The 14757-nt window shown below is 46.0% G+C and overlaps 1 protein-coding gene across 3 annotated transcripts in view; it reads left to right on the top strand.

Moving 5' to 3' along the window:
* The first annotated feature begins 5819 nt into the window (after positions 1–5819).
* LEF1 (lymphoid enhancer binding factor 1) overlaps positions 5820–14757 on the top strand; it is a 113434-nt gene continuing 104496 nt past the window's right edge. For all 3 annotated transcript variants that reach the window (XM_079153576.1, XM_079153577.1, XM_079153578.1), the window contains exons 1-3: positions 5820–7375; positions 9739–9805; positions 11117–11250. In XM_079153576.1, coding sequence (XP_079009702.1) covers positions 7163–7375; positions 9739–9805; positions 11117–11250 — 414 coding nt within the window. In that variant the 5' untranslated portion in view covers positions 5820–7162. The remainder of the gene's footprint in view (positions 7376–9738; positions 9806–11116; positions 11251–14757) is intronic.

A 14757-nucleotide genomic window follows, 5' to 3' on the forward strand; every position in this document is an offset into this window, starting at 1 on the left:
GTATTCTGGTAGGATTGACAGAATATCCCTTTCAATCACCAGCTCCAGGACTCACCACCAGCCCCAAGTTCTTACTGCTGTTCTTGGAAGCATTTTATCCACCGAGATATTATCTCTTTTCTAGGCCAACCCATTACTAAGGCTGTTTTCAGAGTTACTTTGAACTGTGTCAAATGCCTTACAGAAATATATTCTTTTTCTGTGTTATTTTTCTTAATTCATGTATGAACTAAGAATCTATCATAAACAAGAATTAATGCACATTCCCTTTCTCTTTAGCATGTTTTGTCTCTCATTACATTCACTCTGGGGGCAACAAATGCTAAGGTGATTTTGGTGGCATTTGTAACACAGTGTTGGAGATAAGGAGCTGGTCACAGCAGTGGATGGGCAAGTGTGACACCATTGCCATTTGTTCCTGTGGTAAGGGTTCCCAGAGCTTCAGAAGTTTTTGGTTTTAGAGTTAACAGGTCCCCTTGAAAAGATCACTCTTGCTTCATGGACATTTGTACACAGCTTCACACGCATTATCTCACCAATAGTACTTTATTATTGTGCCCGTTTTATTGAGAGGAAAGTGAGTCTGTGAGAAGTTAAACAGCTTACCTCGGGTCACCCATGACTTGAGAGGGAGTAGCAGAGCCCACCTCCAACCCAGGATTTCTGACTCTGAATCCCACTATTTCAAAGCTGTCTTTTTACATTGATTACTTCCTGAACAATAGAACAACGCTCAAGAAATATGTTCTAAAAGGGACCATACAGTTTTTTCACCATAAAGACAGAAACGTTTTTAACTAGTTCCCTGCAGGAAACCATCTGGGCAGTCTATCAACAAATCAAATCAGAGACCAATTGTGATAGTGAGTGCTCTGATTTTAAAAGGCATTAACATCAGTTTTCTAGACTGCAAAAGGAAAGTATGCATTGTATAGTCTGGGGAAAAAAGTACTGTGCACAATGAACACGTGCACACGTGTAGTGTCAGCGTTCTCTCCTCGCAAAATGTGACTGCAGAAGAAAAGTGAGAAGCATACTGAAATAAGGCAATATTTACGGCTGAAGAAATTCGGCTTCACATAACGGTAATTATAAGAAATTTACCCTAATAAAATTAGTGCGAAGCCAAATCTGGAGAAACTAAGTGCTTCCCTATGTTCTCTTTATTTTACTCCATGTGCTCAAGAACGGCTGCGGGAAAGAAAGGGAGAGAGACGAGAGCAAAAGGGAGCAGAGAAAAAGAGCGCCATAGCGAGACGGCTTCTGCTGAGGGTTGGTTTTGCTTTAGAAACTGGAATGTGTCCAGGCTTGATTTTTATTTTCAATTCACATTTCAGATCCAGCTCCCCAAACTCTTTGATCTTTCTCCCTGTCTCCTTACCCGGAAGAGAACCCTTGGCCTTCTCAGCTGGGAGCTGGGAGCACACGTGGAAAGACTGGCTCGGATCCATATTCTTGCCAAATTTAGTCACACAAAGAGGCCTGCGAGGGAAAAAAGAAAGGATGAAAGCGGCAGCCGCCTCGACTTCAAAGGCCGCGCCGCCGCGCCGGGCCCTGCGCAGGCGCCGCCCTCCGCCGATATAAGGCGCGACTGGAGCGCGCGGGCGGCCTGTCCGCGCGCGTCCCCGGCCGGGGGGCGGATAGAGGGGGATGGAGGACCCTCGGCCGAGAGGGGCACAAGGGGCGGGCTTCCGCCCGGGCTCTGCCGCTGGCTTCCCAAAGCCAATGCTCAGGCCAAGGCAAGTTAAGGCTCCTGAGAAAAGTTTTCAGAAAGGAGGGAAAAGACTGTCACGTCCGGCCTACTAAACGAGGCTCGAAAATTTATTCCAGTGCCCACCTCCATTCTGGGCATCCCCTGTCCAGAAATGACGCCGGCCTCTGTGTGGCAGTCCGGGTTCCTGTAATGGAGCCGTTCCACGAGGGCGCGTGGCGAGGCTCTCTGGCTCAGTCCCTTCTCCTGCGCCCTCCCCGCGTCCCCACGTTCCTGTCCTTAATCTCCCCGGCTCGACTCCTCTCGCTCTGGGCAGCGTCGCGACAGAAGCTCTCGCCTCCGGGTTAGCAAATCCCACAAAGCGCAGAGTGAAATGTGGCCCTCCCTCGCGGGCAGCGGGAGGACCCGGCCCCCTGGACGGCCGCTTCTAGGGCCTCTCTCTGCCTTGCGAGGTGGGGACCGGGGCTCACCGCACCGCCGAGCGCGGGAGGAGCCACGGAGGGGCTCGAGGGCCAGACAGACCCCGCTTCGCTCAAGCCCCGCGAGGCTGTGCCGAGTTGCAGACGCCAACGGGCGCCGGCCCCGCGGAAGCCCGGAGTCCGCAGGCGACCGGATTTAGGAACACATTTTCACGGTCCCACGAGTTCTCCGTTACCCTGGAGGGTAGGGGGGTTGAGTTTGTTTGTCTTAGGAGGAGGCAAGAAGAGGCGGAAGAGCCCCATGGGACACAAACTACCATTTCCCTCGCCCCCTTCTCTCCTTTTCCACGACGTCGGTTAAACTGAAGATGCCCACAGTTTTAGTCTCTTAGTGAAACTGGGTGGCAAATCGAGGGGGTCGGAGTTCCGCCCCTGGAGTCACATTATTCGTTTTTCTAGTCCTGATCCCTCGCTTCTCTCTCTTCGAGCATCCTCTTCCGTAGGCCCCCGCCACCTCCTTCCTTTGGATCCCACCAAAGTTGCAGCTGGGAGAGAGTCCAGGCCACACAAAGGGAAAACCCGGGGCCTGGGCGGGGGGTTAGGACTGAGGGGGCGGAGAGAGCTGTGAGGGGCACCGTGCTTTTTTCTGGTCCCTGTAATTAAGGACTCACTGGACTGTCGGTAGCTGACTTACTTGGCAGCAAAGTCGCCTGTGGGAGGGGTCTTCTGGCGTGGGTGTGGGTCACTGTCCCGGTTCCCCTGCCCGCCAGCGTGGTGGGGTGGGGGGCAGGGCTCTGCTCACCCGGTTAGCGGCGAAACCAGGCTCCGCTGCCCCCTAGCCTGGGTTCTGCGGCGGGATGGGCGCCTCGCCCCTAAGCGCAGCACACACGGTGCAGAAGGAAGTGTTGATATAAAACAAATTCGCTCCAAAACTAAACCCAAAGCAACCAAAGCCACCAGGAGGGGAAAAACCAACAGCAATCCAGCCAGCCCCTAGCAATTGTTTCACGGTCGGAATTAAATCACATCAAAACGCCCCCTGAAACCCACATCCTGAAGGAGCGAACCTACAACAGCCAACCTCCAGTCGTTCGCTCGAGTTCACACGAACAACCTGCCTCTACATCCGAGGAAAGGGGGCGGCGGTGCTTCTCTTGCGCCGCACCTACCACATCCCGGACCTAGGATCCCACTCGCTACACCCGAAGAGGCGGCCGTTTATGTTAATAGTAACCTCCATTCGAATTAGAAGAGACTGCCTGGCTACCGGAATGTCTTTGCCAGGAGCTACACAGAACCTATGGGAAGGGAGGAACCTCTTCCCGGGATTACCGCGCCCCCCTGCTTTTTCCCTCAAGAAAGACAGACTTCACGTGGGAATGTCAACCTCTTTTCCTGACAGCTTAAAAAAAAAAATGGGCGCCTGATTTTTAATAAAGCCATTTTTAAGAGTCCAATGCCACAATGCTAGAGACAGTCAATACACGCACACCGTAACTTAACAGTCACGCAAATAGAGCAAGGCGCTAAGTGATTTCGTTGGAAACAATGTTTCCAAAGAAACAGGTTACAGGAAAATCCCAAACGCAGCCACCTACCCTTGGCCCTTCTAGTAAACAATTCCCATTAGTTATTGTTCCAAAAATTCCCATCTTCTTGAGCTGCTAATCTCCAGGACACCTGGAGTTGAGCTCCAAATGACTCAGGGAGTCCAGATAATTAACATGAAGGAGAAAATGGGAATTCGAATTAGTTGCAACACTTAAACAGGGGGGATGTAGGAGTCGTCATTTAATCTCTCCTTGGCTTCCAGAAAATACCCTCTGGCCATTCTGCGTGCCCCCTCCCCCTCCCGAGTTTGATGAAAAGGAACGTCTACTCTGGCTGCTTTGATGAAACATCTTCCAGTTCTTTTCCTATCAGTCAAAATGGCAGTTATAGGAGGAATTTTGATTTTGTTTTGCCATACTTATTTTACAACAGGGGCTATAAATGTCTGACACAGCTACACATTCACATCTCTGGGACATTCACCCACTGTGGTGCCTAACTTCAATGTAAATTACATACTACCATCATCCAAAAAGCAAAAATTGGATATCTTCCCAACCTATTACCTCACAGACACCATGTAGCAGAATATTATTTTTGTTTTTCTTCTCTAAGGCATAGCGCTGTCAGCTATTTTAAAGTAAAAATGTTTTACTTTTCTGGCTCTTTTGCTCAGACCCTTAATTCTATCCAAAGGTACCAGATAGAATTTACATGTGACCACTGGTCATCTTCTTCAGGACAACCGAACCCTTCAAATGGTAATTTTTAAAACTATTTTCCAGTACATGCCCAACCCCCCCCCCAAGTAGTAGTTATCAGTAGGCAAAGTTTTAAATGCTCATTGAAAGCTCTGTTAAAAGTCTTTACTTAAACAATGTCCAGTAGCCTACAATTTCACTCTTAGGAAAGGAAAAGAGATCTTTGTTTGATCGTTCCTATATAAAAGAACTGAAGTCTGATTCTGTAGTGTTTTCTTTATTTTAAATTTCAGGGAGATGGAGATACATTTATTCCTGGCCTCTGTTTACTGTTCTGAGGTTTTACAGATGGCTACTTCATTGGGTATAATAATTTTGCCTGGATTTATAACTGAGGGAATTTGAGAGCCAAAGGACAAAAAGTAATGTGTTTTCAAACTTCAGCTTCACTTATACTGTAACTTTCACAAAACATCTCCTTAAAAGTCCTGTCCTTGTACAAAATGCATCAAAGAGAAGGTGAAGACTTGGGGAATTTTTGAGGTTGGATTCGGATTTGCATCCTCAAGGGTCCCTTTCAGCGCACAGTCCAGGGTGCCAGGGACTGCCCTGTCCTCCCTCCCTCTTCTGGTTTCACTCTCCTAGGTCTTTATTTCTTCTTCTTCTCCTTTACCTTCCCTTCTCTCTTCTTGGACTGTCTTTTCATTCTCTAGGAGGTATCTACATACTGCGGTGTGGATCTCCGAAAACCCACGAGAGATCTGTTATCTCTCTCCCTGCATCCCGTAAGTGAAGAAGCAATGAAAGAGATACTGTTTAAAAGCAATAATTAAGATTCAGTCTTCAGTTCCTTCTTCGTCCTATTTTTCTCGGTAAGCATGGAGATTTTATTTTCATTAGCGTGTGTTCCCTCATCCCTTGTCTCCAACGAGCGTGTCTGTGATGTTATGTTTAGTAAAACTGCAGCTTTCTTTTCCTTATTTTTTCTTGCTTCTGTTCTCGCTTTCTAGGTGAGCAATGTCAGCTATATTTTCCTCTTTTCCTTCTCTCAGTTCCCAATTCCCGCCTCATCCCCTCTGTCAGAGCATCTATCAATGTGGTGTGGATCACAGCGGCGGCGGCTTTCTCTTTCATCTTTTTCCCCCTGCCGGAGCCAGGGAGGGAGAGTGGGAGGCGGAAAAGAGGTGGAGGAGAGACTGGCAGAGGACGAGGAGTGAGCGCGTGTGGGCAGGAGATACTCAGATGATGAAGTTAAGCCATTCTATCAGAGTTTCTTGTCAATTTCACGCGGGGAAAAAGTGCCTCTCCGTGGGTTACAAACAGCGCCTGGTCCTTCCTTCCTTCAAGGAGTTGCCTGATCCTTCCCTCCAGTGGCGCGCGCGGACACACGCGCACACGCACACACACCCACACCCCAAAACTAGGACTCGTCCTACAGGCTCTGGGAAAAGAAATAGAGGGGGGAGCCCTCAATCACCACCTCCTTCTCGCCGACTACCCCCCCACCTCCACTTCAGCGGGCAGCCAAGGAGAGCAGGAGGCGGGGGAGGGGAGGGGGAGGAGAAGCAACGCAAGTGGGTAGCTTTTCAGCGCCGCTGAGGCGCGGGAGGAGGAGAAGCGGTGGGGAGGTGCAGCCGCTCACCTGCCGGGCAGGGCGCGGAGGAGGGACCCGGGCGGTGAGCTCTCAGGCCAAGGAGCCAGGACGCGCCCGAAGCCTAGCCAGCGATCGCGCTCGGGGTGTACCCCTCCCGTCCGCCGGGCGAGGCCGAGGGGCATAGCAGCTCTTTGCTTTGACAGAGCGGAGGCGTGGAGAGCGGCGAGTGAGAGCCAGCGAGCCAGGCTGAGAAACTCGAGCTGGGAACAAAGAGGGATCGGGCTGTGTGTGTGTCGGCTCGAGCTCCCGGCAGAAGCATTTGGGCCCGAGGCTCCTGCTGTGACTCCCCAAGACCCCACCGAGCCCTCTGAGGCCTTTTCCCAGCGCTCGCCGGCACAAACTTTATTCTTGGCAAACTTCTTGTCTTTCTTTTCCCCTCCTCCTCCACCTCCCCCCCCTTCCAGCAGATTAAATGCTTCTCAAGGAGGAAAACCGAAGCAAAGGGGAAGGAAATAAGAAGCTCTAAAACGGACATTTCCAGTTCGGTGGCTCTTTATTTTACTTTATTTTTTTACCCTTCAGGAAGTGGACTTTTTATTATCTTCTGATTCTCCTTGCACCTTCTCCACTGGGGCAAACGGAGCCATTTGGACCTGCTCGCTTCTCCTTCATCGGAAAACAAACTACTAAATCGGCATCCGAGGAATCTACTGTGGGGAGGTTTGCGCGGAGACGCGCCGCCGGACCCTCCTCTGTTCTCTGGGGTGTCCTGACCCCTCCAGAACCTGTGTCTTCAGCGCACACACGCCCGCGACGCGGGGGGCGTGGGGTGGCCCGCCGCACCGGGGCAGGCTAGCCCAACGCGCGCGGAGCCGCGCAGACGCCCCCAGAGGCGCCAGCGGCGGCTGCCCTAGCAGTCCCGTGCCCTTCGGCCTCAGGGACAGGCGCCGGCGTCTGTCTCCGCGAAGCGGGAAAGCGCGGGCGGCAGCCAGAGCTCGGGCGCCGCCGCAGCTGCTCCGGCTGCCGGCCGGCGGCCCCGCGCTCGCCTGCCTCGCTTCCGCCCGCAGTCCTCCTTCACGCATCCAACTCTCCTTTCCCTCCCCCCACCCTTGCATTGACCCCCCTCTCTTTCCTGCTGTCGCCGCGGGTGCTCCCACAGCGGAGCGGAGATTACAGATTCGTCGGGATGCCCCAACTCTCTGGGGGAGGCGGCGGCGGCGGGGGGGACCCGGAACTCTGCGCCACGGACGAGATGATCCCTTTCAAGGACGAGGGCGATCCCCAGAAGGAGAAGATCTTCGCCGAGATCAGTCACCCTGAAGAGGAGGGAGACTTAGCCGACATCAAGTCCTCCTTGGTTAATGAGTCCGAAATCATCCCGGCCAGCAACGGACACGAGGTGAGCGGGCCGCTGCCCCAAGTTCCCGAGAGGCGTGGTGGGTCCCGGAGAAGCGGAGAGGAAGGGAGCGAAAGCGCCGGCAGTCCCGGATGACTGCTCCCCAGGAGTTCCCTCGTTTGTAGGGGGTCGAGGAAGGGCTGGATCCCCGGTTAATATTCCCGGTGGGTGTGCGGGGTGGGAGGTGGAGGGGTGTGCAGGGAAACTTAATCCAAGTGAATCAGTTTAGGGGTTCGGTGGCTAAACGGTTGGTTTATGGGCAGGAAATGTTTCCTTTAACCCATAACGTTTCGCCTCCGGACTTTTTGGTGGAGTGAGGAGTGTGATGCGTTAAAGTGAGGTCTGAATAATACTGCTGCTGTGAAGTTCGTCCATAGGACTGAAAACAAAGTACACCCGCTATCTTTCCCGGTAGATGTCTCTGCAAAAGTGCGTTAAACCACCAAAGGCTTAGATGAGCAGAGCCAGAGGCGGGAGGAAGGAGAGGCGGGCGTGGGCTGGGACAGGCTGGGCGGTCCTAACCGCCGCGGAGCAGGGCCCGCGCGAAGCCAGTCCGTGGAGTGGGCGCGCGCCGGGTCTGCGGGGGTGGTGCGGAGCCAAGTCCCTGCAGCCGGCGGAGCTCCAACGCCGGCTGCAGGGAGGCGTGGGCGCGCGGAGCCCAGCCGCCCCAAGAGTAAAGATACCCTGTGCCCCCGTCACTTAAAAAATACAAAACTTTATTTGGGGTTAGTTTAGGCCTACATCAGGTCTTCAATCTATGCAGAAAAAAGGCGAGCCCTCGTAGAGAAGCGGCGGAAATCGGGCATCGGTTAGGGAGGGTGGAAAGCACTTTATCAGATCTCCTGGCCAGCTGCGGGCGATGGCGCTGGTAACCCGAGTAGGTAAATAGAGACACGTGGGTGCCGGCTCGAGAACGCAGCAGCGGGACCCGGCGGGAGGGCTATTTCTGGCTGCGCCCTGGGGCTCAGATGAGGTGGGGGGATGGACCCTGATATCCGACACTCTACTGGCCACCCTCATTCAACAACTGGGAAATCCTCCGGAGGAAATCCGGTCGAAAAGTCCTGACACCCAAATGATTTCACCAACGCTTTTTCTCTTCAGAGAAACTTGGAGGGTATACCCTTTTTCCTTAAATGGCATTACTTCTGCCCCCAAAAAGAAAGCGTGTGGTTTTGGGGGCGGGGACATTTTGGGTTTTAAACAACACTTTTTAAGAACATCTCAGAGTTACCTTCTCTATCCCAATGGCAGGGGTGAGTACGCATTTTGGAAGGATGGGGACTGGGTGCAGAGGAGAACGGAAGGGTTTTCTTTTTCCGCCTAATCCAGTTCGAAGGAGCTGGGGAACTAGGGTGCACCCAACCTTACGTAAAAGATTTGTGACTTTGCGTGCACTGGGGAGGAGGTGGTCACTGGGAGGACATACGTCCAAGGAACCAAATAATGTCCAAAATGTTCAGACTTCTTGCAGTACTCTCATGTTTGCAGTGCAGCTTTTTTCCTTCTACCTATTTAGCTTATCCTTCTTTAGTTCATAAATAAATAAATTTGCCACCCAGTTAACATTTTCTAAACTTTTGGTTTGGGGTGAAGGGCACTGCGTTGGAAACCGACAACCCCAGGTGTTAGGGCTCTGTTAATCTTGTCCCGGTGGTAAGTTGGCACTAGCAGACCCAAGGAAGATGGTGATGGGGTAATACCACTGATTTGCACGTGGTTGAACCAGGATGGATGGCGGTTACCAAAACTGATATTACCTGGGCTACCTTTTAGATGTCTGTAACCCGACTCTCAATTCTTCCTCTCTTTAACCACAGATCAGTTCTACTTTTTTTCTTGCAAGCTTGCAGTCAGTCTGCCATAGTAGGTCTTAAACCATAGTGGAACCCCAGCTGGGACTGCTCTTAGGGCTATTCCTTAAGACCCCATTAGAGTGGTTGACTTATTCATATTAAAAATGTCATTTTCAGTTGCAAAATGATATTTCAGCCTGATTTAATCAGCTCTAATTGAAATGAACAGTAGTTGGAGGGGCTATCAAAACTTTCAACTCCGTTAACTCCAACTCCTCTCAGGCATCCAGGAGCCTTGACAGATTTTAATAAACAGCAGACAGAACAACTTGTGGCCATTCCCAAATTTATTATATTTTGTTGTTTTTACTTTGGAGTTCTGAGTAGATAATAAATCCCTCAAAAATACATGTTGACTCCCCAGTACTCAACTCTAGCTTATCCTTAAATTAATAAAACAGATAGATTGAATTGCACCTAAACATCTTTCTTTGAGTTACCATTGAACACACTTATTGTCACAAACTCTGAAGTGATTTTCTTTCTTTTGGGGATGGGGATTGCTATTAGGTGGCCAGACAAGCACAGACCTCTCAGGAGTCCTACCATGACAAGGCCAGAGAACACCCTGATGATGGTAAGACTTGATGCTGTTTTCTCCAGCTTTATCATAGAGCATATGGTTTGTGTGTATGGGTTTGTTTTGCTGCCTTTGCATTCAGGAGACCAGGACCATATGTGATAAGATTATTAATGCCCACTATCGTAACAAAATGGGAAAGGAAACCCAGGAAACTTATTGCTTATCTCTAATAAGTATTACATCATTTAAGAATTATCTTTGAATGAGTTATGGACCTTTGGGTTTCAACTAGCTTTCAGATTTTTGGGAAAGAAGGAGTGTTTAGAATGGATTTTTTTTTAAACAAAAAATAGTTTTGAATGGATTTTTGCTTGCAAAATTGCTATTTCTAGCTTGTTACAGTGAGAAGGCAGGCAGTGAATGAACATACTGACCACAGCTCAGTAAAACAATCTAGCTTATAAAACATAAAACTGACAGCTAGGGACTATGCAAATAGGATAGACTTTCTTTCCATTTCTGATTCTTTTTAAAGATACACATATACATATTTTTAAATTTAAGGACAGCTCCTTGCCACTTAGAAAGAATCAGATAAGCGGTAGGATTTACTTGTTACCCAGTCTGTATTTCTGGTCTCCTTTAATAACTTAACAGTTAGCCTGATCAGAATGGAGTGTTGGTACATACTGTATGTTAACCTGGAGAAGAAAGGTTAAGAAGTACACATTAGGTTTCTTCTCAATGACAAAGTAGTTATACAAATCAAAGGGAAGAAGTATGTAACTGAATATACAGATTTCTTTGGCAGAATGATGTAAGTGTAGCACATAAAATTAAACCTTCCAGAGTTAATCCTTTGGTCACCCAAATACTAGATAGAACTCTATTCCTCAGCAAAATCTTGAAATTTTATAGAAATCTAGACGCATAGATAGAATTTTCTTAAAAGGAAAAGGATAACTTTAAGTGTATAATATATACATGTGCATCCACAAATGGTCTAATACATCACAGTTTCAGGTTTGTGTGTGTTTTCGTGTTTTTGTATTTCTTAGGCCAGTTTGTTAGTATTAGAACAAATTAAGTTAGATGGATAACACTTATTATTGTAAAAACATCAGTCAGTAGTGGAAGTAAATTGAAACACATGTTTTTTAAGCATCTGGTTTGCTGCTAAGTCATTTAAGGGAATAAATACTGTCAATCTAAAATAGAGCATAATAATCCAGTTACAATATTTTATAAACAAATCTTCTATGGAAGGTCTGATTTGTCTTAGAACTGTTAGATTTTCTGATGAAAAAATACTGTGCTATAAAAAGGGAGTCAATACATCATTGATTGTTCTTTGGATTCTCTCAGGAAAGCATCCAGATGGAGGCCTCTACAACAAGGGACCCTCCTACTCTAGTTATTCCGGCTACATAATGATGCCAAATATGAATAACGACCCATATATGTCAAATGGATCTCTTTCTCCACCCATCCCGAGAACAGTGAGTAACATGCTGATGTTGCAAATTATTTTCAGAAGTGCAAATTAATTGGTATTTTGGCAGAATGTTTATTTTTTTCAAACACATTGCAAATGCTTTCATTATATATGACCAATCATTGCTCAATAAGAGCTGTTATAGGGAATGACTGCCTTAAAATAGTGCCATCTTTGATGTCTTGCCTTTGGAATTTTAGTTTTTGGCTTATTGGTTTGAGATTAATAACAGATCACATGTTATGAGACCAAATGGAGTTAAATAAACCAACAAATTTATGATTTTATGAGTATTGTGCTTTCTATGCTGATGACAGGAAAATTTGATTAATATTTGAGTTAACTAGGACTGTATAGCTTTCAGTGCTCTTAAGATATCTAGAATCAGATTGATTTAGGCTCATTTGGAGCTGGACATTCACATAGTTTCTTTGGCTTTTAAAAGTGTCTTGTTTTATTATATAAGCTGTTATTTTAAAGATATTTTGCGAATTGCTGATAAGCTATTTTTACCTTATTGTCAGTTGTTGAGGAGATATCATTTGAAGATAACCTAATGAAAGTTATTCTTTGTCTTGTGATTAACTTTGAAGTTCTAAAAATGCATTGGCATTACAACTGCATTAAGTAAATGCATGTCGTTATGAACAATTTCACATTTGTTACTTAATGATATGTATCTTTTCTTGGGAAATGGACACCTCATTTGTGTAGTGAGAAAATATTTAGATGGTAACTTGTATAGTCTGTGAACATGATGTGCTGGTGATGGAGTTCTCCCTAAGAATTATCCCTCCAGCTGTGGGAATGGATTTTCAGTGATCCATCGATATATATACCTTCTCTCCCGTCTCACTCTCCCCCCACCACTCAACCTCCAATGAAAGACACCTATGTATTGGGCTTAGGGCTTAGGGTTTCAGTCTCACTGGCTCTCCTGGGGTTCAGATCTACATTGAAAATGGAACCTATAATCTTTGCCCATGGTTCTACAGACTGAAAAAATTAGCCACAAACATCTGGGAAAAGTGATGGCATTAATGCCTCAATGTACAGAATCAGAGAATGAGAAGGTTCACCAAAGTAGTAGAGGGGAATGGGTGGTAGTCAACTGTTAGCACCAAGAGTAGTGGTTGTCTTGATTGTCTGTAGCCCTCAATTATGAAATGAAAGGTATATGATATACATTTTGTGTGAGCACCGCAATTTAGAAGTTATCATTTTTGTCCATAAATATCACAATATTTTATCTCTTGGAATAAGATTTTTCTAATTTTCATACAGCAGCTAAAATGGAGATCTTGGGGATGTAATTTTGAAGCTCTTGGGATGGTTGCTATAGGAAAAAGCTATTTCATATTTTATTTTAAAAGGCTTTTCAAATATTTAATGTCTGTGTGATGCATATGAATCTTTCTATGTAAAAATGAATTAATACAAGCAAATATAGTTTACTGTTTAGAGACCACCCTGAATAAATGCCCTGAATTTTAAAAGTTGTAGAAGTTTATATTTGTTGAACTAGATGTGCAAATATATCAGATATTTCTTTTATGGTTGTACAAGCTTTTTGTTTTGAATGGGTAGAGAGGAAAGAGAATATGTTTTAGATAAGGAATTATTGGAGATTTCTGTTTAAAGACTCTTTAGAACAACAAATAATGTTTCCAAATAAAATTATAGTCTTGATATTAATGGAAAATAGCCACTGAAACAATCTAATAAATTTTATTTGTGTACATAGTATTTATTTCGAAATGTATTCCTTAGATCAGCTACTTCTTTCAACAATAATTTTTGAAAAGTCAGTACAATAAAAATTTATTGGTATTTGTAAACAATCCCTAAGAATACTGGATGTTAAGCATCTCCTCTTCTTTAAACCAGAATTCTGTATTAGGTCTCTGCAGACTTTTCTCCTGATCCTCCAGAGTACTTATCATTTTGAAATTTTGACAGAATGAAAGATATTTTTTTGTTAGTGTACGTATTAAAATTTTGAGATCTGTGAATCAGTTATTCATTGCTTCAGAAAGATTTATGGCCAAAATAAATGTCAGCAGATGCAGAGTGGAGAAGCAGAGCGTGATCAGGAAAGGGTTTCCTTACCCTGTTATCTGATACTTTGCTTTATTCTGTTACATATTAGAATGTATTTTTTTAGGCATGTTTTCTTGTGTAGTTTGCACAATTCCAGAAGCTTTTCAGTATAAACCACAGGCTATATCAATTTTTATTTATTTATTTATTTATTTATTTATTAGGGTCCAATCAAAGTTATAATCTTTGGTTTTTAATACCTAACAGCTGTTTTTAATGTGTCTGAGATCACAAACACTTTACCGGAAGGCAGTCTCTCTTCTTCACCCCTAACCACACTTCTGCCTTTTTGCTCTTTAATTCTGTCCTTAGCAGGATTGAGTTTGTCACTGATATCCACAATGACAGACTTTCATGGAGGATGTGAAGAACGGGGTGACCATTTGTGTTTGGACTTAGGTGGTAGCATCCCTGTAACTTGAATTTGCATTACAAACAGCTGCTTGTTTACTGCATCTGCTTCCCAGACATGTTCAGACTGGAGAAACATCTGGGGGTTGGGGAGGGACCAGACCACCCCTTCTCTGCATAGAGGCTTCTGTTTGTATGTAACTAGGTAATCCCGTGAATTCTAGCTTTGACCAACTGGCACACACAGAAATGGTTCTGCTGGAATCTCATGATAACAATTCTATATGCTTTTGCTCTTTTTCAGACAAATACTGGCATATGCATGCTCACACAGGTTTTATGGGAGACCTAAGTACTATATTACCTACCTATTCAGGAGAACCACCTTTACCCATTTGGCTTTTATTCTTTTTCAGTGAAGTTTTAATTGGCAGATTACTCTCTTTCTAGACCTGGAATTCTTAGGGATGTGAGCATCTGCATAAGAAATCTTATGAATGGGTCTCTATGGAATTTCAAATAAGAATTCTTCGTCCAGCTAAATTGATCCTCAGAAAGCACCTCTGACAACACATTTGGTGTCACTGTGAGCTCTCAGGCACAGTAAACCTTGGCTTAAGTTGGTCTTCTGCAGAGAAAGAGGATGCGGAGGCCTGTTAAATATTTCAGAGTGAGGACCCTGGAGGTTTTATTAAAAGCATACTCCCAAACCTTTCTTTCTCTGAACCTTACTTATGAAAATCCCTGTAGGCCAGTGGTAAAGTATTAAAAGAAAAAAAGATAGGTCTTTATATCCCAAAGTCAGTCCTGGCAGTTGTGTGCCTGAACACCTTGTGAGCAGTGAACTTGGCTGGCTTTAATGTAGCGAAAGTTCCTAGTGGTCTAATGCCCTGTGGTTATTCATCTTGGGTGTCAGACTTCCATTTGTCCCTTAGCAGCCAAATGTTTAACACCTTAGAAGAGAAACCTGTGTTTCTCTCATGCTCAGAAGGGAAAGCAGCAAATTGTGCAGGAAGCTGAGCCCCCTTGCTAGTGAGTCTCCTCAGACCACAACAGCCAC

This window comes from Sciurus vulgaris (genome assembly GCF_902686455.1).
Source record: "Sciurus vulgaris genome assembly, chromosome: 9".
NCBI lineage: Eukaryota > Metazoa > Chordata > Mammalia > Rodentia > Sciuridae > Sciurus > Sciurus vulgaris.